The sequence below is a fragment of the Spermophilus citellus genome (genome assembly GCF_964194105.1).
Source record: "Spermophilus citellus genome assembly, chromosome: 4".
NCBI lineage: Eukaryota > Metazoa > Chordata > Mammalia > Rodentia > Sciuridae > Spermophilus > Spermophilus citellus.
The window spans coordinates 10815823-10842807 of NC_138185.1; the positions used below are offsets into that span (position 1 = coordinate 10815823).

General features: G+C 45.0%; 1 protein-coding gene across 1 annotated transcript in view; it reads left to right on the top strand.

Annotated features, from left to right (window-relative positions):
- Positions 1-26691, top strand: part of DOK5 (docking protein 5) — a 147083-nt gene extending 120392 nt beyond the window's left edge. The window contains exons 7-8 of the mRNA XM_081289687.1: positions 19956-20076; positions 25966-26691. Of these exons, the coding sequence (XP_081145813.1) occupies positions 19956-20076; positions 25966-26030 (186 nt within the window). The 3' untranslated portion in view covers positions 26031-26691. The remainder of the gene's footprint in view (positions 1-19955; positions 20077-25965) is intronic.
- The last annotated feature ends 294 nt before the right edge of the window (positions 26692-26985 follow it).

Consider the following 26985-nt stretch of genomic DNA (forward strand, 5'->3'; position numbering starts at 1 on the left):
CCTACTTCAGCCTGTGTGCTACAGGACACCATGTTAAATAGACACGAGAAGCTCGTGTCATGCGGCCGACAGCAGAAGAGAACATTTTGTTCACAATCCTCAATGTGCAAGGACTCACTGTTGCCGGCTGCCTGTCCTGCAGAACGCTGGACTACGGGAGCCTGGGGTTCAGGATGGGCTTGTCTGGCTCCTGAGCCCCCAGTTCTGCCGCAATGCCTCACTCCCTTGAGGGGTGGTAGAGCACAGAGCTCCCTACGCAGCAGTCTTAGCATTTTCAGATCGCCTGAAACCTTTTGTGGGATACCTGCCCACCATCTGCAAAGTAATGTGTTGGGTCTTATCCAGGAGAACATGCCTGAATATACCGAGCGATTTCTAGAAACATCAACCAACTTACCAAAAAAAAAAAAAAAAAAAAAAAGAAAAAGAAAAGAAAGAAAGAAAGAAAAAGAAAAAAGGGAAAAACAACAACTGGTTAAAAGAATTCTCATTTATTTTGGAACGTTTGGCAATAGTGAGCTGGTGGATTATGATCCCTCCCTATGTTCCCACACCTCACATGTGATGTATTTCTGTCATTCTGTTGAGGGTGATAGACGAAGGTGGGGGTGGGACAAACAGTTGAATGGGACGAGGGGGCTCTGCCTCTCCAGCTGCCTCCACCTCCCTGGGGAAGCTGCAGAGGAGGACAGCTTGGGTCCTCCCTGAAGCAGCAGCTATTTTTGCCACCTTTGAGATCAGTGTCTGTGACGAGGTCTAATTTTGGAACAAGGAGTGGCAGTGTGTGGGATGTTCCTCATGCCACCACCAGGCCTGTCATTTTTAGAATTTCCTTCAAGGAGTGAGCTGCAGGGTGAAGAATCCTGCAGCTTAGCGGGTCTTTTCAGGGCTGCCAGGGTGGGCTCCACTGGGGGTGGAGGTTGCTCAGGCCCCTGGGCGACTTCTCCCTGCCCTCAGGATCCCTGGTTAAACACAGGTCCCAGGGTCAATCTGAGCTGAGCTTTCTCACCTCTTTTTGTTCATTTAGTGGGTGGATATACTTCCAAATTGGATTTCCCAAACAAGATTGACCAGTGAGCTTATAGAATTCAAGTGATCTTCTTCTACACTCTTGAAACCAAATCAATTTATATCAACCTAATTTTAAAAACAGTATGCCACACATTTTTAAATATAGAGGGCATCAAATAAATTATAGAATCTATTTCATCTCTGTTTGGACACTGAAATGACCCTTGCATGCTGAGCTTAAATGTATAAACACCTTGCTCAGAGTCCCTCCCCTCCCCTCCTCACAGCCCCACAAAAGTCTGATTTGCCTCTTCTACTTATGGACTCTAGTTAATTGGTTAATTTTAGCAAACTGCTTAAAGCAATTATCAGCTTTTTTTTTTTCCCACAATTGAACTAAAAAAAATTTTTTTAATGTCTTGGCCTATTAATTATTCCAAAACTTTTGTGGAATACCTGTCCACCATCTGCAAAGTAATGCGTTAGGTCTTATCCAGGAGAACATGCAATCAACCCTAAAAAAAAATCTTTTGCATCTTGAAAGGAGTTTAAAATTCATATAAGGAATTTAAATTTATATGTCTCAAAATATGCAGGAATATAGTTCTATGGGTTCAACTTGCTGTGGTCTCTTTGGGGGACAATTTGTTCTTTTTTGTGTGTGCGTGGTGTTGGGGATGAAACCAGGGGCCTCGTGTAAACTGAGCAAGTGCTTCAGCACCGAGACACGTCTCTGGCTCAATTTGTTCTTACTTATCAAAGCTAAATTCACACATAGTTTTGCTCAGTAATAGTATTTCTAGGAATTTACTCCAGAGATGTACTTGCAGAAGGGAACATGACATGCGCACAAATGTCTATCCTCACACTCCTCTTTTTAGCTAGTATTTGTGGATCACTTTCTCTACCAGACAGCACACGAGGTGCTGCAGGAAGGACCTGCTCCCATTCTTAGGGAGCTGATTTTGAAGTACCAGAAATTACTAGAAAGGGGTGAGTCTTCCCAAAGGCCACTGATAATAGCTCATGATCTGATCTAACAGTAACGACAGGAGGCCGATAGTGAGAAATACGTCACGGTGGCTACGCGGATTGTCGAATAGCAGTGTCAGAGGTACACAGAGTAAATGAATGAGGATGAAGCAGAACCCTCAGCATGCTCTGTCCACTCACGCGTGCGTCTGTAAATACTCAGCTCCTCTCCTGGGGAGATGCGCACGTACGTGTTAACACTGGCTAACCAGAGAACAAAACAGGTTGGAGGATCTGGGAGGGATGTGGTGTCACTTAAGGTTTGTCCTCTTTCATAGAATTTTTTAAAACCATGCCTGCACGATTGTATTTATAGAAACAGAAACAGAAACAGTTGAGTTTCTGGCATGAGTCAAATGGGACTAATGAATGATGGGGGCGAGAGAAGGTTCTCCCACTGTGAGTGGCAAACACATGTGATACAAGATAATGAGGCAGATTTTTTTTGTTTGAACCCAGGAGTGTTCTACAACTGAGCTAGCCCCTAGTTCTTTTCTTACTTTCTTCTTTTTTCCCTTTGTTTTTCTTTTGGAGATACGATATTGCTGAGTTGCCCAGGCTGGCCTCCAACTTGTAATCTTCCCACTATTTCTAGAGTCACTGGGATCACAGGCATGTGCCACCCCATCCAGAGACTGATTTTTAAAAAAATATGTAATCAAGCACAAACAATTGATAGGGAAATCATCATCACTCTGCAGAGGTCTCTGTCAAGGGTAAAGAGCATCTTCTTGGAGAAGGTTTTATTGGAGCTTAGGTCGCTGTAGTGTTGTTGTTTATTCTTGGTACTAGAGATTGAATACTAGGCACTTTAGCACTGAGCTGCATATCTGGTCCTTTTAATTTTTTATTTTGAAACAGGGCCTCCCTAAATTACTAAGGCTAGCCTTGAACTTGTGATCTTCCTGCTCAGCCTCCCAAGTCAATGGGATGACAGGTGTGCATCACTGTGCCTGCCTCCATGTGGGTTTTCATTGTACTTTTGTCTGATAATCAAATGTCACCTTACCTTCTACCATTTCTCCCAGAGTGGTGAACTCCTGACATCGTTCCATGGTCGTTTAGCTTCTGGCTGTTCCTCTGTAGGAAAATGAAACAGATTGGATGTTACCAGCAGGTTGTAGCTGGATATAGTCAGGCAGTGCGTGAAGAGCCTGATGGTAGCAGGGTTCATATCATGGCCCTTCCTCATCTCAAGATGTTTCTTGGGAGTGGAGGCTCTGAGTGAATAGGGTGAGCCTTACAGTATGGTAAGTATGCAGCAGTATTTTTTTTTTTTTTGCAGTGTGTGTGGGGGTCCCATCCCATGGATTGAACTCATGAGCACTCCACCTCTGAGCCACATCCCCAGCCCTATTTTGTATTTTATTTAGAGACAGGGTCTCACTGAGTTGCTTAGTGCCTTGCCTTTGCTGAGGCTGGCTTTGAACTCAAGATCCTTCTGCCTCAGCCTCCTGAGCTGCTGGGATTATAGGTGAGGTGTTAATCACAGTCAAGAAGATAGAGATGGGAACAATGATAGAGATATAGAGATGAAGGAAATCAAGTTATTGCACTTGCTAATCTGTTTTGAGAAGTCAGTAAAGTAGTAAGTTATTGCCAAACATTCCCTGTAAAGAGCCACATGGTAAATATTTCAGGCTTTGTGCCATACACCATCTTTGCTGTTGCTTCCCTACTTTCCCCTCTCTTATTTTTTACTTTAAACATTTAACAGCCTTTCTTAGTTCTGGGCCATGCAAAATCAGTCCTCTAGAATTCGACCTGAGTCTATAGCTCCCTAACCAGAATGCAGCATGGAGAGGAATGTAGAGGTTGAGCAAGGATGGTGTCACTAACCATGAAGGTCACAGCATTCTGGGAAGGTCCAGATGATTATTTCTGCTGAATCGGAAATGGGGAACTTCTGTCCAAGAATTTATGAGCATGTCCAAGCATGAAATAGGAGGCCTCTTCCAGAGAAAAGCGAAACAGTATCCCTTGGCCCAGGTTCAGGCAGCCAGGAACATTGGCCAAAGCCTCAAATGTCCAGGCCAGGAACAGGAGTTAGATTTTCAGAGATCATGGGAGTGTTGTGAGCCTAGAATGCAGCCACTTTTTGTTTAGTCTGTGATGTTTTGGTTCACATGGTATTTTTTAAAATTAAATTTGTTACCAGCAATTATTATGGGAGACTGCATGTGAAATACAGATTTCTTTCTTAAAAAATAGGAATATCTGGTTAACTGAGCCTGCCTGCCTGGTTAATTGTCTGTCATTTGGTGTGGGAGGCCATCCTCGCATGTGATTTGAGCTACCTCCCTGGCTGGGTGAGAGGCACTTAGACACAGCTGTGTCAGAGCCTTCCCCACCCTTTCCCAATTCGAAGGCTTGTCCGAGCAGAGGCTTGTCCGAGCAGAGGTGTGTCTGGCCAATGCCCCGAAGACCCAATTGTCACCCCTGACCTTGGGAGGCTGCCCCCCTTAACCTTCATTGGATGGGATTTTCCCTGGAATTTTTTTGTTCCCCAATAAAAGCCTACTCCCTGGCGTGTTCTCTCTCTCTCTCTTGCTAGCCTCTTCTGTAAACCTTGCTACCGTATTAGGTGGCTGGAGGTGGGAGCTAGGAGAAGCTGTCCCGGAGCTTGTATTAAAGGTAATTAGAGTCTTGTCTCTTTAATTTAGAACTCCCTAGCGTTTACTCATGAATTGAACCTTCTTTCATGAAGCTAGCGCTGGTCACGTGGCAGAATTTGGCAATGGTGAATGCCCTTAATTTTTTACTAATTCTCCCTCTCTCTTGTCTAGGTAACCAGAGTAGTTTCTGCATGACCCACATGGATATTCATGTTGGCAACCCCTGATTTAGGGGAATGACATGTATCTTTTCTTCCTTCATATTTTTGCCAAGACATTTATTTTCTTGATACTGCTTTTTGGTGAAGATTATAACTATTGCTTCGGTAGCCAAGGCTGGCTCTTACTGGGGAAAGTGTCAGGGCAGATGTATATTCAAGAGTTTATGTTGGAAAATGCAAATATGTGTGTGCATCTGTGTGTGTGTTATTGACAGAATCTAATAGAAGAGTCTGCTACAAAAGAGGAAACTAGGCTTTTGTGTGTGTGTGTGTGTGTGTGTGTGTGTGTGTGTGTGTGTGTTTAATCAATGAGGCAAAAACTGAGTGGTGAGCTTTTAAAGGCTCTGTTAGGTCTGATCAGTATGATGATCATGGAATTTTTTCTTTTGTTCTAAACTGGGACACTTTTGAGAGCAGAAGTAGACTCTAACAAGAGTAAGATTAGCTAGGTAATTTGTAGGCTCAAAAGGAAAACATAGAACCCTTGTTTAAAAAATTTTATAATTTTCAAGATGGCAGCTATAGGACATGAAATTAAGCATGGGGTCCTTCTAAGCATGGGAGCCTGTGCCTGTGGATACTTCGAATGCCCATGAAGCCAGTTCTGATTAAAAGAGTGCCTATGAATAGATTGCTGCTGGGCAAACTGGAATGTGTAGTCATAATCGTCTTTGATGTTGCTTCCCTACTTTCCCCTCTGATACTTTTTACTTTAAACATTTAACAGTCTTGTTTGATTCTGGGCCATGCAAATCAGTCCTCTAGTATTTGACCTGAATCTATAGCTCCATGACCCTGGCTCTAAACCCTGGTTCTGAGGCTCTAAACCCTGAATCATTGATTCTCAATGGGTAGCAATCGTGTGTCCCAGAGGACATTTTGTAATATCTGGGGTCAGTTTTGGTTGTCATCACTGGTAGTCTTACTGTCATCTAATGGATAAAGGCCTGGGATACTGCTACAATGCACAGGACAAAGAATAACTTGGCCCCCAACAACAGTGATTCCAAGGTTGAGAAACTGGGTTCTAAAAATACGTGAGTTCTGCTAGAGGGGGGGCCAGAATCTGCTGGATCACTGTGTCCAGAATTGAGTGCTACTTCTGAGCTGTGGAACTTGCCTCTCTTTGCCTTAGGTACTTGAGGTAACACGTGGGTGGTAATGACAGTGTCTTTGCCTTGCCTTGCTGTGTGGTTCCCATGAGCTAGTACACATGAGGTGATGGAAAGGAGCTAGTAAGATTTAGCAGATGTGAGCAGTTCTAGTGATTCTGCTCTTACTCCCTCAGCTGGTGTGAAGTAGACCAGGAGGCAGAGAGGCACCGGGAAGCAGCAGGGTGTAGCAGGCGACCCAGGGAATGTGGGTGATAGACTGAGATGTGTCCTGCAGTCCTTGATGCTGTTAGTGCATTATCAAAGAGCCCGACCACATCAGACTACAGGGGGCTTTCTGTGAGGAGCTAAGCATGGCCCAGTACTCAGCAGGGACTTTATAAATCTGCTCAATTACTTCTTCCTCTGAAAGCAAAGTATAACCAAGCAACAAGACAAAGTACAGTGCAGATACGTGGGCAGATGCTTCCACCTGCCACCCACCACGCCACTCCAGGCAGGAAATGAATCCTCCCTCCATTCTGGCATGTTCTAGTCACCTTGCTTTGTTGACTGAGGGCATGGTGTCTAAAGGGTCAATCTGACCAGGTGGGATTTTGCCTTAGATATTAACTTTAAAAGTGAGAAAGTAGCTGCCCCATTAGGCTGCAGGCCTCTGGGGGCAGGGACAAGGCCCCATCTGCCTGCTATAAGTTCTTGATATGGGCATAAAAGTTTGTTGAACAGACAGAAGGAAGATCAAATAAATTCCGTTATGAGCATAGATTAAAAAAAAAAAAGGCAGAATTCCAAGTTCATTTCCCTCCTGGTGCCCAAACAAGGCTTAGGGTCCAAGCAAGCCGGATTTAGAAGGCCACAGAGAGCTCAGTCCCTGCGGAGCGCTCTCCTCGAGTACAGGCGGGAGAGGATTTCCCTAAGAAGGAGGCATGAGGAATCACCAGAAGCAAAGGGAGCAATGATTTTGTTTTATGCATGTGGTTGAGGATTCAGATGGCTCTGAATAAATTGATGCAAATCACTTTTGTTCCCCACAAAAATAACCGTGGGGGTACATCTGGTATGCGGCAAAATGCTGCACTTGGGAATTTGGCCCCAAATGGTTGATTTTACAAACAGTCTGCTTGTCAAAGCTGAGCGCCACAGTGGAACCATTGTTTCAGCCAAAGTTCTGCTCACCAAGGCCCGTCTCCTTTGCATTTATTTTTTTTTTCCTTAGCAAGAAAGTGATCTTTCTCTTGTACCCACTTTTTCTTTTCTTTCTGTCTTTTCCTTTTCTTTCTTTTTCTTTGAATGTCTAGGAAATAAGCCCCTGCTTGCTCTTTCCTTGAAAGTTCAGTACTAGGCTGTGATGTTTTCATAACATTTTGATCATAGGAATACCCAACCCATTGCCACCAAATGTCAGAACAAGGGAGAGGAGTTGGAGAAAATAAAGACAGCTCTTTGGGTGACTCTTGGTAAACATCTGTCAGAGCTGGAGTCAGGCTTATGCAGCCTATGAGGTGAGGATGGGGTTTCGTTAGAAAGTTGGGGAGACTGTGTGTTTGGCAGAGAGTTAATTTCCAGTTGAAAGAAGGACCTTGGGACAGTAGGGTTTCAAGGGCCTGGTCAAAGTTCTGATACTCTATTCCTAAGGTGGCAGGGGAATCCTCATCTCCTTGTAGCCCAACTTTTTGGCCAGTTGCTATTTTGCTAAGCTTTGGAGATGCAATCCAGGTAGCTTTGTTATTATGAACAAAACAGGCACAAGCCCGCCTTTTAGGGTGTTCACAATATCCCCAGCTCTTCCTATGAGCTGTAGCTAATAGCATAGCTCTGGAGTGAGGGCCAGCTCCCAAGTCCTAGCTGGGCATCCCTCCAGCTTGGTGTCCTTGAACAAGTGCCTTCCACACCCTTACAATTTGTTTTCCCCTCTGTAAAGTGGGAACTATATTAGTTATACCTTGCTAGGTAAGACACTTGCTTGGCTCAGCACCTGGTACATACCAACTACAGAAGTAACTTGAGCTGGGATTATTACTGACCTGTACTAGGAGAGGATGATTGGAGAGGGGAGGGCAGATGGTAGCGGGTTCTTGTCACTAAGAGATTCATTCATTCATTTGGTCAATTCATACATCAATGATTCAGTCATTTTTTATTAAGTAAGTGCCTCCTATGTGCCTGGAATCATGGAATGATATGTGAGAAGCCTTCTCTGGCCTGAGGAAGGAGAGAACTCAGCTCAAGGCACAATTAGCATCATGTGGGACAGACGGTGACATGACTACAGCTGGGTTTCCATTGGGTTCTCTGATCAGATCCCAGAGGAGTTGGGTTTTATTCATTTCTAGGTTTCCAGCCACTGTGGTCTGAGTATATGAAGGGATGGGATGAGTGAGTGGAGGAAGCAAGGACCCTGAGTGCAGAATTCAGCTGTAGGGGTGAAGGAAGGGGCAGGAAACCACATCAGGAGGCTGAGTCCACCCAAGGGCTTTGTGCTCCATCTGGCTCTGTGCTGAGGGGCTGCATGCTTTGTTTCCTTTAATTTTCCCAACTATTTGGAGATAGGGACTGATTTTTACATCATATCAAATTTAACTTTTACATTAACTCATGTGTGTGAAATTTAACTAACCACAAAATTAACATCATGCAGATGATGATTGCTGCTATTTTCTTTTTCATTGTTTGTAGGCATCTCTTTCGCTTCCTTTCTCTTCAGTTGCAACTCCTGAACCTTGTTAAGAAATGCATGTCTTTCTGTCCTCCTGTACCATTCTAAGCTGCACCGGTACCTGGATCTACCTATAAGTTTAGACACACATAGGTATATGCCTGCCCTTGCAAGCAGGGGTTTGTTGGGGGCCCTTGTTTATTTTACAAAGTTGCGACCATGTTGCTCATTTGCAAAGAATCTACTTCTAATTTACCAGTCAGTCTACCTAGTGGAAATTGTTACAAGTTGTGAAGTCAGCGCAGATTCTGGTGCTGGCAAACTCTGGCCCAGGGACAAAATCTGGCCTGTGCCTGTTTCTTGTAAGTCAAGTTTTATTGGAACACAGCTCCGCTCCCAGTCACCTGTGTATTGGGCTGTTTCCACCAAGAAACTGAGGAGTTTTAGTTGCCAAGTGAGACGGTGTGTCCTGCAACAGGAAAATTTGTCAACCTCTACCTTATCCGTTCTCTACAATGACTTTATGATATTTCCCAGTCTTTATGATATTTCCCAGAATTTATTGGGCCTATCTATAGGTATATCAGATTTATTTTGCCACTAAAGAACAATGCCATAATAAACACCTTGGACCTGTGTTCTTATATACTGTCAATGGTAAGTGAGTATCTAAACTATATCTTAATTAATGGAATTTTCTAAACTCAAGAGTAAGATTGCTGAATTGAAGCACATAAATACATTTAAAAATATTATTTTAGAAATTTTCTTATTGGTGCATTATAATTATACTTAATAGTGGAATTCATTATGCCATCTTCATATATTCACAGAATATAATTTGCTCAGTTTTCTCCCCATTCCCTTCCCTTTCCCTCCTCTCTTTCCTTCCCTCATCCACTTGCTCTATTCTGATCTCCCTGATATTATTATTTAAATTAGTGCATTATTATTATTATACATTTTAGACATTTAAACAGGTATTGCTATATTGCCATTCAAGATACTAAAGCATTTACATTTTGTGAGTCCATTTCATAGAGGAGGCAACTGAAGATTAAAGGCTCACGATTTGGTAAGTGGAGTTCTGTACTCCGAGCTGGGGAGGGAGGGGAAGGTGCAGGTGCCCTGGGTCTCCAGCATTGTGTTGCTGAGTCACCTGCAAGGCTGGCGAAGTCAGATTCCTGCCCCCCTCCCCAGTCATGTTCTAGAAGATTTGGGATGGGACATTGGAATTTGCATTTCCAGTAAAGACTCAGGTGATTCTGATGCCTCTGGTCCAGGGAACACACTAGGAGAACTGTGTGCTAAAATGAATCCTTGGTCCTTGGTCCTTGGGGGTTGGGGGGGAAGATATATACTTTCAAGAAGAAGAACTGTCTCAGAAGAGGCAAGGAAGAGCATAGGATCTAGGGAATGACTGGCCTTCTTCCTTTGAAGCCCTTTATGCAGAGAAAAATCCACAGTAAAACATTTTGCCTGCCCAGTGCTGAGAGCAGAATGTCAAACGTGGCGTCGTTTCCCACTTGTCTAGTCACAGTGGACCTTGACCAGTCTTTTCAAGCATATGGCCATGTGTGTTTACAAGGTTTCTTGTGTTTAGGAAGCAAGAACAAGTGGTAAGTTGCTGAATTCCCTTATTGCAGAAAACTCCATTCCTTTATGAAGTAGCTCTTCCTTTAGCACCGAGGGAGAGCAGCTAATGGAGAAGTGAGGAGAGAGTGCACAGGACGTCATGCAGGTCTCTATGCACCTTCAGAATGAGTCATCTCTCCTCACGGACCACGTGGTTGCCTGTGATGATTACGGACCGTGTTCCATATCATCTCTGTTTGAGAGGAATTGCTTACTGCCACCCGACAGAGTGATTAGCATTTTAAGCAGTTTGTATTGACTAAATGAACCTGCTTCATCAAGCAGAAAGAGCCCCAAAGAATGCAGCCAATGTGTTCATCTCAATAAATTAGGCCCAGCACCCAAGGGCAACCTGCATTAGTGAGACCCTTGTGGGGGTGAAGGATAAACCTTAGAGACACAGACTTGTCCAGCTTGGTAAAGAGACTGTACACTACACAAATTCATGCTTGATTTTTCAAGTCTTCTTAAGGAAATTCATTGTGTAAGACTATTGTTCACTGGGTCTGGATTTCGTAGAAACAGACCTACCACTTTAAGATTCAGCTCAAAACATATATTTATTGTTCATGAGATATTCGGAATACTTCTTTCAAGTTAGACTTGAAATTATGTTTGGTTTCTTTGAGAACTCTTTTTTTTTAGTCTCCTTTTAACTTCTGGTTTTCATTTTCTAGCGTCATTTGCAGAAGAGCAAAGGGGTGGAGCTGGAGTGGAGGGGGGGCCAGTAGCACCACAAAGTCCAGAGCGGGAAGAGGCGTCCTCCTGGCAGGACCGAACCTGGCGGGGTGGCCCCCTTACCTTTTCCTCCCCCAAGTGCCTTATCCAAGGTCACAGAATTCCTGGAGTTAGTGAATGGCGTAGGGTGTAACTTATTTTGAGATGTGTTGATTTCAGTTTGCACGTGGTCTAAAGTCAAAGAGTGCTGAGGAGGGGGCAGGATAAGTCTCCCACGCTCTGGCAGCCCAGATCGGACGTCCTGAGGGCCAGCACTTGGCTGGATTCTTTGGTATCCTTCCAAAATATGGACAACATAATAAATATGAAACATATCTCTTTATTAAAAATTAATTCAGTCTACAAATGTGAGTGCAGCGGTCCCCCCTTTACTTTTAGGGGATGCCTTCCAAGACCCTGGTGGGTGGGTGCCTGAATCCATGGCTAGTGACTAGCCCTGTATGCATTGTTTCGCTTATTCATATGTAGCTAACGTCACGTTCAATTTACAAATTGGCAGAGCAAGAGAGTAAAAGCTAATACTAAAACAAAAGAATTATAATAATATGTTGTAGTAAGAATTATTTAAAACACATGGATTCTTTATTTCTGGGCCCATTTTGTGTTTTTGGACTGTGGAAACCTGACAACAAAGGAAGAGAAATCGTGGGCAGGAGGCTGCTTTATGGCACCGGCTTATGTCTAGGAGGCAGGAGTACTGCAGAGAGCAGGGAAGAGTTCTGTCCTCCAAGGAGTTCACACACTGTTCCAGGGGAGATGGACAATAAGCAATCAAAAGTCAATAATCAACATATAAATATTCATCAAGAGTTAATGAGCACTCTGAAGAGGATGATAAGTGTAAGCAAGAGAAAGTGACCAGAGCTGTCACTTGGTAAAGTAGAACTCAGGTAGAGATCTGAGGAAAGGGAGCAGGGAGCCTTTGAATTGTCTGAGGGCCAAGTGTTTTAGGCAGAGGGGAGTGAGTGCAAAGGCCCTGAGGCAGCTGCACACTCTCAGTGACCCACCTCCTCCAGCAGCCACACCCTACCCATCTACAGTTACCACCCAGTTAATCCATTCAAGTGGATTAATGCACTGATCAGCTTAAGGTTCTCCCAACCCAATCACTTCCTCTCTAAGCCTTCTTGCACTGTCTCATACTTGAGCTTTTGGGGGACACCTCACATCTAAACCTTAGCAATTCTCAAAGTATTACCCTTTTTCTTTCAAATGACTACAGATTGCACAATTATGTGAAGGTAAGACTTCTTTGTTTAACAATAAAAAATGAAATTGCCAACTTATCTACTTTTTTGATAGAGCAACGTTTAAATGTAATTTTTGAGTCAATGGAAAAGTCCCTTTGATATGCAAATTAAAATTAAAATTTAAAAACATTTAAAAACCAGTCATTGGAATAGTTGTGGATAGAGTGGGTCCCCAAATGAAAATTGTGGTCAGCAGGAAAAAAATGCTCTAAAGGAGATTGGGTCAGGATTTAAATCTACTATCTCCTATGGTAAAAAAAAAAAAAAAAAAAAAAAAAAAAAAAGATTAGGAAGTGGAGCAAAGAAAGGGTGGTACAGCCCAAGGACAGATTGAGGTGGGGGCGTTGAAATGACATTGTGGAGATGGTGGTGTTTAGCAGTGTAGCATGTGTTCATAATATAGAAAGAAGACAGTGCAACTATATGCTCAGGCATTACACATGCACATTTTAAAAAGACAAAGAAAACAGGCTAACATAATAGAGGTGCTTTTTTATTATCTTTGTTGGTGGGAGATACTGGATACAGGATTGACTTAAAGTTTACCTTAGATACTTTTTTGTATTACCTGAACATAAAAAAAAAAAATAAGAATACTAAAAAAGAACACAAGTTATTACAAGTCTAATTAAATCCCTTGTAAGTATTGCAAAAATGTGGGCCCCTCTGCTCTCTCTGGTGCCTAGCAAAATATGTCCAGATCCAAAGCCTGAGCTGTCTTTGAGGGAGCAGCCTCAATGCAGGGCCCCCTAGGGCGGAGGGCTCCTTGGCTCCCTCCTGCTCCTCCCCTTGGTGCCTGTAGTATGGCTCAGCTTGCGTTTGTCATTGAAGGCCCAGGTGGTTAATATGTTCTCCATGCATATTTACTTACTTGAGCTCATATGTGGCTTTCTTGTGGCCATTGCCTGAAAACTTTTTAAGGCTTCTGCCCTCAAGCCAGAAACACAGTCTGGTATCAAACATTTCAGTTTTAAAATGAATATGAATGTTCCTATGATGACCTTGTTCAGAAACCCTTGCTAAAGAGAGTCTCACTATATGGGGCTAATTATAAATATTGCTCACCTTCATAGAACCCCACAGTGAATCACATGTGGTCCAGGAATTAGCTGCCAAGTAGTAACTCTTTTTCTCCGGCTTTACTGACAAGCTATTCAGGACGGAGGACGGTTGCCTAGCTAGCCTAGGGTCGTGCTGTTTTTTTTTTTTTTTTTTTTTCTGGCAGATTCTGGGCATTCACACAGATTGTCTGGTTTGCAAGGCTGGCCTCTTACTATGATGGGAAACTTTTCCTAGAATGGTTGGTCCAAAGGTGTTTGGACTTCCAAGTGTAGTCCCTTGGTAGTGAAGATCAGAGCTATCTGGGGATTCATCAGAAATCCAAATTCTTGGGTTCCCTCTGCAGAAACTCCAGGGGCAAAGCCAGGAATCTGCATTTTAACAATCCTTCCTGGATTGTTAAACAATACTTCTGCAGGCTAAAGGAAGATCCAGGATGCAGAGAGCATGGGTGGATTATGTTTACAGACACCGTTTTTGCAGGAGAGCAGATCAGCAGAAGTTTTATGAAGAACTGTTGAGGATGCAGCCTGGAAAATACTGGAATGTGGTGGCCGAGGGGACTGCTGAGCTTTGAGCAGAAGGACAGAAAGATATGGAGACACAAGTCTCATCTGGAATTCTTTCTTGGGCTGGGTTATCCTTTCTGGCTCAGCTTTGCCCACAGTTTGTGTTTAAAATAGCCATAGACATTTGTTGGTTATAAATATATCCTTTTTTGGTGGGGAAGGGTTACAGGGGATTGAAATCTGGGGCACTCTACCACTGAGCCACATCCATAGTCCTATTTTTTATTTTATTTAGAGAGAGGGTCTCACTGAGGGTTTAGCGCCTCCCTTTTGCTGATGTTGGCTTTAAACTTGGGATCCTCCCGCCTCTGCCTCCTGAGCGGCTGGGATTACAGGCATGTGCCACTGTGCCTGGCTGTCAATATATTCTTTTTTTAAAAAATATTTTAATTGTAGATGGACACAATACATTTAGTTTATTTTTATATGGTGTTGAGGATCAAACCTAGCGCCTAACACGTGCTAGGCAGTGTTCTACCACTGAGCCACAACCCCACACAACCCCAACCCTCAGTATATTCTTAAACTGAGGAAATCGTCAGGATTGGAGGAGCATTGGAAGTTTCGGGGGTTGAGAAGATTATCCAGGAGTGGATGTGGCTTCAAACTCACAGCTGAATCTTACTGTCACAGCAGTGTCTCCGTGAAGTCCCATCAGGGCCCAGATTGAGAGCATGGAAGATTCCGGTATGGTTTGCATGTACCAGAAGCCCCTCTTGAGTTACTTTCAGGAGCAGCCCAGGGAGGTTGGTGGGTCTGAGCAGGGTGGAATTGGGTCTTAAAGTCCTGATCTGCTGAATGGGCCAGGCAGTGTCACGAACACAGTGTACAGACTGGAAGCATCAATCCATCACAGACTGCCAGGCTGTCCACATTTGCCCACCACAGTGCTCTGTGCTAAGGCAACTGGGTTGCAGAGAGGGACACTGTGGTGCCGTGCTGTGGCGAGGATGGTCTGCAGCTCTGCACTTCTGAAAGAGGTGCACAGCACCCAGGCAGTGACAGCCAAACTGCATGAAGACGGAGGCTGTAGTGTGGCCTGCTGCTGGGGGGACAGCTGTTCCTTCCCCATTGAAAACCATCACAGTGGTCTGGTCACTAGAATTTTCTCTCCCAGCAAGGTGCATGTGATGTTTTCATTATGAGGACAGGCCCTGGACATTCGCCCTCTTCACTGTGAGTGTTGGGAAGTTTTTAAAAGGATCTGACTGCTGTCGACAATGATGATAAATACCATGCTTCAGCCATGGTCACACAGGTCTTCGTTTAAATGTCACTTCCTCTGAGACTGCCTGACAGGAAGTATACCTGCTAGTTCACTGTATAGTGCTTTAAAACAATGTATGTCACACATACTACCTGATTTTTCTATCTTGGGTGACAGCTTCACTGAGATATAAACATGCCATATGTACCCTGCTATGCACATGGACCCTTTGAGGCTGCAAATTTAATAGTTTTAATATATTGGGGTTTGTGAAGCCATTGACACTATCTATTCCAGGATGTTTTCATCATCACCTTTAGCTGTTAGCTCCTAGACCAAGGCCACCCCCCAATCTGCTTTCTTTCCCTAGAGATTGGCCTGTTCCAGACAAATTTTGCAAGAAGAATAATTCAATATGCGGTCTTTGTGACAGGATTCTTTCACATGATGGAATTATTTTAGGATCACACAGGTAGTGTGTATCAAATTCCTTTTTTTTTATAACAGTCTAATAATTTTTCTAAATTTGTTTTCAGTGTTATTGTCTGTCTCTTAGTTTTATAAGGAAAGAGACTTATAGTACCACAGAGCTGACGCGGAGCAGCATTGAAATTGTGACAGGGGTCTCCTGGTCCATGGTCTCTTCTCTCTCCCGGCAGCATGGTGCTACCCAGTTGGTAGCCCAGATTGACTGGCAGCACCAGGACTCAGGCTGGGCTAGGAAGAGACCTACAGGCAACCCGTCTGTGTAGGGGAAGGCTCACTCTTGAAGGACAAGGGGCACTTGTTTGACTTCATGAAGCCTGTCTCTCCTCCCTGGTGGCATCTTGAGCTCATGCTGCTGATGGCACAGCTGAGCATGTAGAACTGAACTCTCCTGCTACTGGTCTGTCCTGAACAATTATAATTACACACAAGCAGATCTTTCCCCAAGCGCTTCAGCTCACACTTGAATGACAAAGCAGAGAGCGAGGTGAAGTCCTTACTGTGTCTTCCACAGCCAGCCACAGACAACCATGCTGATTTAACCTGGACCTAAAGTTTCTGCATGAATTCAGCGTTGGGCTAAGAAGACATGGATTTGTTGGGTTGAGAACGGTTTCCTGCTACTTGGTTGGGCAAAGGCTGGGTTTCTGCATTCTTTCATCCATCCACCACACATTCATTTAGCCTCTGAAGGCCCGGGTCAGTGCTGAGCCCCAAAGATAAAAGCTGTTGTTCTCAGCTCTCCTAGAGTTCCAGGTCTGCAGAGGGAGATGGGCTAATTTAGTAGCTGTCGCACAATGGAGAAATGATTGGAATAAGCACAGGGCTCTGAGGTAGCTGTTGGGAGCACCTGATCCCCTTGAGGGAGGAGAAGGAGGAGTCTGAGGGAACTATCTAGGGAGGTGATTGGCGAGTCTTGGCAGGAGGTGAGAAGGGGAGGGTGTTCTCAGGCTTCAGAGCCAAAGTGCCCCTTGGAGGTGGGAGCAGCTGAATGGCGCATTAAAGGCCAGGGGAGGCACGGGAGTGGAGGGGCTGCTGGATCTGGGCTGTCTGACAGGAGATACTTGGTTTATTGGCTGATTAACTCAAGAGACTGGCCTGTTTGCGCCCCAAATTCTAACAACTCCAGTGTTTCATGAAACTCTTCGGTTGACTTTCAGAGGAAAGAAAATGGATGGTTTATGATTTTTACCATTTTTTAAAAAAAAATACATTTTGAGGGCATGTGTTTGCTGGAATATGCGGGGCCAGAGTGTGGGGCAGCTGTCGTATATAGTTTGTTCCAGTGCAGCACCGTGTCTGTACCTGCACGGAGCTTAGAGCACTTGACGCATTGGGGGAAAGATGTGCTATAATAGTGAAGATGTGCTGATTCGTCGGGATCTTTTCCTGGGCAAGGGAAGCCCAGATTAACATCTGTGCCATTGTCACCTTAATCTGGACAGGGAAATGCCCTTCATCAACTGCCTCCTGGGCAGGGCCTTTCCAGTGGCAGCTGTCGAAAATGAGAGACTAGCAGAGCATGCTCCACGGCCTGCACCATCTAGCCCACGTGCCCACAGTCCACAGCACCCACCTTTTCAGACGAGGCCTCCCTCCTCCTCCACCACCCAGGCCTCCTTCAGCCACCATTTTCAACCAACATCCCCTGCAGCCTCCCTGGGCTGTTCAAGCTATGCTCCAGAGGAACAGTGACTCTGGCTGGAAATGATCTCACATTTTGAGTGGCCTTTCCATAGCCCGACTTCAGGAATGTCATTGTCACATAATGGCATAGAAACCCCTGTATTTTTATGGTTGAGGGTAATTTTTATTATTTTTTAATTATGAAAGTATTATGCCTATTGTTTAAAAAAAAAAAAGCCAAACTATTTGAAAGGGTGTGTGTGTGTGTTTTTCTAAAGGAGGACGGTCATGGTTCTTTCCAGATTCTCCAGGTTGCCCTGTGTTGACTCTTCCTCAAACGGGTGCTGGCTCGGTTTTTCACCCGTGATGACCATGAGTGCCGTTCATTCCCTCTTGGCTAGTTTGAGTGACGTGAGCATTCAGGAACACAGGGAACTTCCCTGCTAGACTGTCACCAAGTGACACCCTGAGACTTCTCAGGCTTAGAGAATTATTCAGAGATATTTGCAGTGTTAGAAGGGAAGGCTTTTCTTGTCATTTTTCCTCTGAGGACAATTAGAATGTTCCTTTTATAAAATTAGATATTCTTTGAAAAGGTTGAGGGGGAACCAGGGAGTCAGGCTTTGCACTGTTCTCTATAAAACATGGTGTGGGTGCCATCTCATTCTTGCTCTTAAGGAGGGTTTCTAAAAATACAGTCCCATCATGCAGGGACACCTAAATGGTTTTGCAGTAAGAAGTGAATAATTTGAAGTGACTGCTATTCCCCAAGTGTTAGCCTTATATTAAGAATGTTATTACATTAAATTTAATCTTTTTATATTTAAGAAATCAAATAGAATCTCTAAATTCAGGCTTCCCACCATATTTCTTAAAATCCATGTAAATGAGATGGAACGTTACCAGATGTCACCAAAAAAAACTGTTGCTTCTTTTTTCGGAGATTTTTACATATTCAGAAGGAGCTGCTGAACTTTTCTACTCACTTAGTACTTAGCTTTTGTGCCTTTTAATTTACGAGTGCATATTTAGGAAAGGGTATCCCATGAGACCAAGTGTGTTGCAGTTCTACTTAGGGACACATTTTGGTAATTGATATTAAGACGGGACCAGGAATATTGTCCAGAAAACCTACTATATGCAACATGTAGCAACAAAATAATCTTTTAAGTAACAATTATTATCTTTATTCAAGTTGAGTTTCCTTGACCCGGTGCGAGTCTCCAGGACATGAGCCTCGGTCATCCTGGCTTTACAGGGTGGACATAACCCTCCAATGCCAAAAACAGGTAGAAGGGGACACTTTTCTTTGAAAACAGAACCTTAAATGGGCATTGATTGCTGTTGTGTCGCCTTTTCTTTCTCCTGTGCCTGTCTGTGCTCAGCGAGGTGAAGCAGATGCACTGTACCCAGCTCTCCTACACCCCCTGGGCAGGTGTTTAGTGCCACCGCCCTTCACAGGAGCAGCTGCAATGGCATTGACCAGGTGTGACGGTTGGTCTGTGCATGGGGCAAAATGTATGTGTTTCTCCTCAGTGTAAATCTTATGTCTCTAGGTAAAACAGTTGCTAACCATCATTGTGGACTGGCAATTCCCCAGGTCTTGACTGAGGGGCACTTAGGTTACCTCTAGTTGCCACTGATTGAAAACCATGCCTCAGTGAACATCCCACACAAACCTGTGTGTCTGGGTGGGATTTTTTTTTTTTTTTTTAAGACTGGGTGCATCCAGGAAATCAAACTTTGTGAAAAATCACTTCCTGTGCAGTGGCATGATTGACTGTGTCATGGCTTGTCTAGGACTGGGGATCTGGGGAGAGAGGACCCGAGGCTGCTTCCTGTCCCATGCCCATTCTTCTCGAATGCCTGTCCCCATGACTGACCCCTTTTTACCTATACCATTAGGCCACCTTCTCTCAGACACCTCCCTCCCTGTGTGGTCACCTCCCCTGATGTGGTGTGGCCACTGGCTACTCCTGGAAGTCCAGGGGCTTGTGCCATCCTCTCTTTTCTTCCCTTGGTGTCTGAACAGTGACCAGCAGAGACAAGGAACCTGGTCAAACGTGCAGGGTTTCTTCCTGATGCTAGATGTTGGGCAGCCAGGTCAAGGCAGATTGAACCCAAAGGGAGTAAGGGCTAAGTGGTGCGTTAGCCTCTGGCTCCGTGGACCCTGGTCTCCCTGGAGGGTGTGGCTGTCTCCCGAGTGGTTTTCACTCACTCACTTTCTCCCATCATTGTTCCAACACAGGATCTGCTCTGGCCCTTTCCTACCCGTCAACAATCCCATTCAGCACGTATTTCTGGCTCACCCACAGTGGGCCAGGAAACCTCCTCGACCCTCTTCAGGAGGGAACAGAGGACAAAATGGACATAAACCATTGGCACCCCTCTGCTGAGTGTCTTCCTCATAAGAGTTCTCATTAATGCCTTGGGGGATTTGGTCTTGCTGGCCTGACACTGGTCACTGGCCTGGTCCTGGAACTGTGGCCAGCGCAGCCCACCAGGATGAAGCTGAATTGGAGGAAAGGTCCCCAGCAGAGCATCCCTGTTGCCAGCAGGTGAAGGGCGGGTGCATCTGGGCAAGCAAGGACATAGCTGTCCACCACGGCCAGGGAAGCCCCCAGACGCACCGAGGGGCTGGCTCCGCGGCCCACCGGCTCCTGGCTCTCCTGCTTCCTCCCGCGGTCAGTCCTTTCGCCTCGGCGCTGCTGACACACCGCTCTCTCCTCTGCCCACAGCTCCAGGTGAAGATGAGCGAGCGGGCCTCCTCTCTGAGCACCATGGTGCCCCTGCCGCGCAGCGCCTACTGGCAGCACATCACGCGGCAGCGCAGCACGGGCCAGCTCTACCGCCTGCAGGGTAAGCGGGGCGACGAGTGGGGGCAGGCGGCAGCTTGTGGGGGGCCCAGCTCGGCACCCCTGGCGAGCCACTCTGGGAGGCCCCTTGGGGAGGGCACCACCCATCGGGGCCTGGAGACGGGGATGGGGGGACTTCGTCTTTCCAGAAGCCTGGTCCGCGGTAGCTGCATTTCTGACTCCTGGGCCCTTAGCCTCAGAGATCCTAGATCTCAAGTTGTGGGGTGTGGCTGAGCAGTCCTCCTTTTGAACCCATCCCACAGAGCCCGGGCAAGGTTGCGGGGCTAGGCTTTGAGAAATACGACTGATGAGGGACAGCATTAGCATTGGTCAGGAACTTACTAGAAATGCCAACTGTCAGCGCCCCCAGACCTGCTGAGTCAGGAGCTCTGAGCCCAGGCCCAGCCAGCTCTGCTTGAGCAAGCCCTCTGGGTGCTTCTCCTGAGTGCTGCAGACCCCTGGACGAAGTCAGGGAGGGAGCCATAGCTGCATGACTGGAGCAAATCCTAATGAGCTGTCTCCCAGAAAAGTGGCCTCTGGAGCCGGGTACAGACTCATGCATTGGGAGGACAACAGAACAGTTAAACATTCTATTTAAGCTTTTCCTTATCCTTCTAACTGTGATTTTTTATTATACTTTATAGTAAAAAGAACACTAAAAACTGGACAGTTTTTCCTCCCCCTGCCCTAGTTAACTCTTCCTCATCTCCAGTCTTGCTGCCAGTGCCCCTCTACTATCACTACTGTGCAGCCTCTGACTCTGATTATGGGCATCCTGAGATGGAGGTGATGCTCTCATCACAGTTTGCATTTCATGTTCCATCAAGTGATCACTTGACTTATGCAGAGACACCCAGGAGGGCAGGAGAGTGGGTCTGGTTTTATCCTTGCCATCATATTCCCTGGGCTTTGCATGAACCAGCCATCCCCTTCCCACCCCCATAGTGTTTCCTGAAAGATGCTGTAATGTGAAGGAGGCAAAGAGGATATCTACATTTCTGACTTTAAAAGACTCCACACTCCAGTTACTAGCAGGAGCATGTGCGTAGAGGTGCAGAAGTTGATCCTGAGTGGCTCAGTGATGGCTGAATTGATATGTAAATGACAAATAGGACCAATCTACAGAGGGGGATTGGGTCCAATTATGGCAACTTCAGAAGGTTTTGCAAGATTCAACTTACATCATCATAATTTTTTCATATACATACCACTGAGACTATTACTTAAATTTTATTCTGTCTCTTCTATTTAAATATATTTACATATTTTTAAAAAGTGTACTTTACACTGTTATTACCACTGGTTATGCCTTTCTAATAGGCAGTAAGATAAATAATAATTATTGACGTTTTAAGAGCTGTTCACAACCTATCTTAAATTATCCTGTTGGTCAAAGGGTGGTCAGTCACTTACGTGACAAGTAAATGAGAAAGTTTGTGTATGTTTGTATCTGAACCACCTCCCTTCCTTTTTCTCTCCTTCTCTGCCTTTCCCCTTAAGGAATTAAATCAGGAGACATTAATGATGGTGGCCCTATGTGCATCATGATGAAGACATAATTTTCTTATTTTGCTCATGTTTGTGGGTTTCAATTCCTGTGCCCAAGTCACCTACCCTTTTGGATTTCAAGCTGATGTTTCTTGGCAGCTGGAGGCCAATATTTAGAAATCATACAGACCCTTACAGGAGAATTTTTTTTTGAGAAAAAAAGTAATGTCCTCTTCAAATTTAGTCCTCGAGTGCCACCTGCTGGTCTGTTTATTACTCTGGTGGGGAGAGGTTCCAACCTGTGCCACATACATGAAGACATATTTAATCTGCCTTCCTTTTCTCTCCCATTCCACTTTACAGTTTTTAGATAAAAATTCTCTTCTGTGGTAGGCAGATACAAAAAATCAATATATTAAGGACCTTTAGCATAGAAATTGGGAGAAATTTATGAGAGAAAAGCATTCGGCCAATTTTTGTTGAATTCCTTGTCCACAGGATTCTTTTAGAAATGCATTAGGTAAAACAGGACTAGTTTTCCAAATGTGCTCTGTTCAGGGCTGACCCTGGGAGGCAGCTCCCCCTCCCACTCATCAAAGAAAAGTACTGTGGTCAAATTTTGGGGAGAAATGCTAAATGTTAAATTATCCTCTTGGAAATTCTGAATACAAAAAGGTCTTTTCAAGCCTCTGAGATATCCTGCAAGTAGACAATCTGTTTAATTTTGTTTAAACTGAAGCTCTACAAATTTATTTGAACACAAAGTCTATTTTCATCTTTTCTCCCCCCTTTTAACGTAAAGACATGTTAATATACTGCCTGTGAAGGGCTGAAATCCCAGACTCTCCCTTAGGAAGGCCAGCCCCAGATAGTGTCTCTTAAAAAGCTATTATTTCTGAGGAGCCATTGTGCATGGGGCTTTGGACAGGCACCTAAAACAGGTGATCTTATTTAGATCTCAAAACAGCTTCCTGGGAGAGTAATTGATTCTCACTACCAAGAAACTGAGAATCTGAAGGGCTAACAATATGCCCGGGTTCACCTGTCTAGCAGGAGTTAAAGTTTAAGGTTTTCGCCTCTGTTCTTCAGTCCATCCACTCACCCACTCGCAGGGTAGAGGTTTAGTGGCATCTCCTTCATGCTGTGTACTGTGCTAGATGGCACATGTGGGCAGGGCTGCTAGCCAGGTACATTGCTCCTCTCCTGAGCCTTCTAATCAAAGGACAGTCACAGGCAACTTAAGCCAGCATTCAGTTTCTGATATGATACATGTAATAGTGATAAAGAAAAAAATTATGCTCTTTATAGAGAGCATTTATAGAAAGGGAATCCAAGTTGTCGGTTTGGGGGAGACAATGACAAGGCTTTCGTTGGGTAGCTATTGAAAGCCCAGCACTTATGCCAAGACCTTACGTGTAGAAGAGACAGCCAGGGAAAAGCCTTCTCCGGGGAGAGACTAGCAAGTGCAGAAATGAACTGGGGAGCGTTCAAAAAGCAGAGGAGAAACAGTGTGGCGGGTGCCTAAAGGGTGTGAGGAGACAGCTGGGGTGATGGCTGCTTGTGCTGAGAGGGGAAGCTCAGGAGGGTCCTGAGCATGGCTCTGACAGCTTTACTTCCTAAGGTAAGGGATGGACAGAGAACCAGAGGATGCAGGAGAGCAGCCTGAGGCCACTGCACATCGGCAGGGAGTATCCAGCTGTAGCGCAGGGCTCCTTTCCCACACCCTCACCACCTTCTCCCACTCACCACCTAGGAATCATTTCCCTTAGGCCACGACGCTCCAGTGCCCCTGTAACTTCAGAACCCTTCTTCCGCAGTTGTCTTGGGAGACAGCATCACCTGTTTCAAAACTAAACCAAGAAGAAATAGGCATCTCTGTCATGTATCAGATAGGAAATCAAAGAGTGGCGCCACATGTGTGTCTCTCCAACAGCATCTTTCACGTGGCCGTATTTGCTTCTCTGGCATTGGCAAGGCACGACTGTCCTCTCCGTTTCAGTGAATGAAGAGACGCAGACCTGTGGAGGTCAAGGACTTGCTCAAGTTCATGAGGCTCATGGGTCGAAAGTTGGCATTGGAACACTGGTGTTCCTAGTCCAGGGCTGTTTTTCATGGCATGATCTTACTTGTGGGAGAAAATTCTGCCTGGATTGGAAGTCATGTGCCCTGGGATCACAATATCTCCAAAGCATTGGGTCCAGCCCACTTACATATTTATTTTGATGATGATAGATTTTTGGAGCAAGTGGCTGCTTTTCAGAAGTTAGTGCAGTTTTATGAATATGAATTTGAACACTCTCACGTATGTCGTACATACAGCAGTTAGAGAAACAGTAGGATAGGACCTGAGCCATGGGAAGGGGCGGCAGTAAGCCAAGCTGTCAGAGGCACATGCAAGGCAAGACAGAGAGAGAGAGTGGCATGGGGCAGGAGTGGGAGGCAGGCCCCTGGTGCTGCTGGCGAGGGCACAGGCTGCAGTCTGCAGCCCCCTGTAGTTGGTCCTGTTCTTTCTGGGTAGAATGCAGGGCCAGTATTGCCTTCCAGTTTTCCAAGACAACCTGGAAATTGTCACCTTCATGGGGGGGTCTGCAGTCATTTAAATATTGGCAGCAGTTTCACTTTTGTGGGAGTCTGGGTCTGTGGAGGCTGGAGAAGGCCTGAGCCAGATGTGGCCTTCAGGCCAGTACCAGCTTGTGACCCTGTGTGACCTGCCAGTGTGGGCAGGGGAGGAGAGTCCATTAGTTCATCTTCTGTCCTTAAACTAACCACAGCTTTCACACCAAGCCAGGAAGATTGTTAGCCATTATGCTGGAAGCTGTTAAGTGTTTTCCTTTTGACTTGCCCCCAAGTGGATGCTGCCTGTCACTCTCTCCACTAAAGGTGCAGCCAAGGGCTTTGCACTTGACCCAAGATGTGAATTTGGCATTGACACTGTTTGCTGGCCGCTCCCCCAGGACATTATCAAACTGGAATAGTTCACACCTGCTTGTTGACTTCTAGTACTCTCTCCCATTAATATAGTGTGTGTGTGTGTGTGTGTGTGTGTGTGTGTGTGTGTGTGTGTGTTCTGAAAAGAGAATAGAATGTGTTCCAGAGAGCAGTAAGTTCTGGTCACGTGGGGTGCTGTGAGGTGGGTCATTGTTAATGGGCACAGTAATTCTATGTCGTTTGCTCTTGGTTCAGATTTGAGGCCTGCTCCTATCTGAACCTGTGGTTTCCTTTGTGTCTCCCTTTGTTTTGCTGTTGTGCTCAGAGTCACTTAAGTAGGGCTTTAAAGCTCATGAAGCCCCTTGTGGTTTCTTTGATCCTGGTAGTACTGTCTGTAGAACAAAGCAGATGTTCCTCCTCATTCTAGAAAAGTGGAAAATGAGTCAGAGGTCCTGTCTTTCCGTGCCTACCTCATGCTTCTGGTGGGAAGATTGGAGCGTGTCCGTACTGAGGTCTGACAGCAGTCAGGGATGTTTGTGATAACATAAAATAACAATGGAGGACTTGAGGGCCACAGGCCACCATAAACCTGCTTGCTTGGTTCAATGCTTAAACAACACTGCTTTGAGCGTGTAGATGGGCAGACGAGCTGCCTTGGCCCCAGCCCTGCCGCATTTTGCCCTGTGCTTGCTGGCCGCCTGCTTTGGTTATCACACACCACGGCAGATTTTGCTGCTTGAGAGCTCCCTCTAGCAGCCTGAATTCCTCCGGTTCTGGCAACCCCCTGCCAGCAGGTGGCAGGAGAGCATCTTGGTTTAGAACATCAGGGGCTACTGTCTGCAGGGATTGGCAAACCAGGCCTGTGGTCCCATCCTGCCCACTGTTTTCCTCAATAAAGTTTTATTGAGACATGTCTGCTCATTCACCGCATATCAACAAAGGCTGACTTTGTGCCACAGGCATCAGGACCTTTATAGAAAATGTTTGGCAACTGCTGTATTATGTCACACAGGAGCTGATTTTTCTTGATTTTCTTGGCTTTGCTTGGTTTGGGATCTATACTTGAAATAAAAAAGGATGAATAGATTTTAAGACATCTCCTTTATATTTATAAGGAGATACAAGCAAAAGTTTAAGCAAAATATTCTTATTTTTGCTTGGGTTTCCATGCAAATGTTTCCATAGTCCTGTGTTTGTCTTTTACCCCCACTGAACATCCTGGGTGTAGGGTTTGATATAGATGAAAAAGAGGAAGTTGACTTCTGATGGATGGAACACAACCCGATGCACAGGCTACATGCAAATATATGCTAATCATACAGTCTCATGACTTATTTGCATATCACAATTGGCCCTAGGAAAGAATCTCATGTCATGAGGATGTTACTTATTTATATTAGAAGTAGAAACTTGTTACTCATTTGTCCCTGGACTTTCTTGAAATCTAATTGTTGCTTTTCAATTCTTTTTGGAAAAGATGTCTCCAGCCCTCTGAAGCTTCACCGGACAGAGACTTTTCCTGCCTACCGGTCTGAGCACTGACGGTAGCTGCCAAGAATTGTTAGCACACTTATGATGAGTGAGCCACAGATCCACGCAGGAGGCCACAGAATGGCGGCAAGGGAAGTCACAAGGAAAGAAAGAAGCCTGGTGTCCTGGCTCATTGTGTGGTCACGGGAAACTCTGCAATACAATACATTTTTTTTCCTTTTCCTTTTCCTTTATAAAAAAGTCTTAGCCTGATTGAAACATGCTCTATAGATACCGACTTCCCCCTTCTTTACAGCTGGATGGAAAGAAGTCAGTGCCACAAAGTGACTTTCTATCGTAGACACCCACCGTGTCCCTTGCTCTTCTCTGCCTCTGTCTTTTTGTGGATTTGTGTAATTTTCCTTCTGTTTCAATTGTATGACAGTCAGTATCGACAATAAAATGGCTCTTAATTATTTGATATTTGTTTACACCCTATACCTCAGTTACTGATACTGTGGTTAACTACTGGAATCATATTTGATTGTATTGCCCATTAGTCAAATCAGTGTTTGGACTCACCCTCCACCCGCTATGTTCAGAACTAGACTTCCAAGAACCCCTTTATTATTGTTTACAAGGTACAGTTTCTCTCCTTTCATCACCCCTTTTAAAGCCTTTATTTTATTGGAGTACCTTCATAAAACATTTTAAAATAAAAGATCATTCTTCACCCCTATGGTCTTTGGATTCTGGCAACACAATTTTCTCTGTATCCTCAGCATTTCCCATGCATCTGTGAAACAAAACAAAACAACAACAATAAAAAAACTTTCCTTATGGACTGTGAGCACACCTCTGCATTGCCCTTGACATAAATTCAACCATTTATGCCTTTGTCTACTTACTCAACTAAGCTGCTCTGTGCTGAGCATCTGCAGGAGTCCAGGGGTGCAGAGACACAAAGACCAGGGTCCTGGGCCAAGGACCTTGATCCCAGAGGAGTATACCAGAGAGAAAAAGTGGC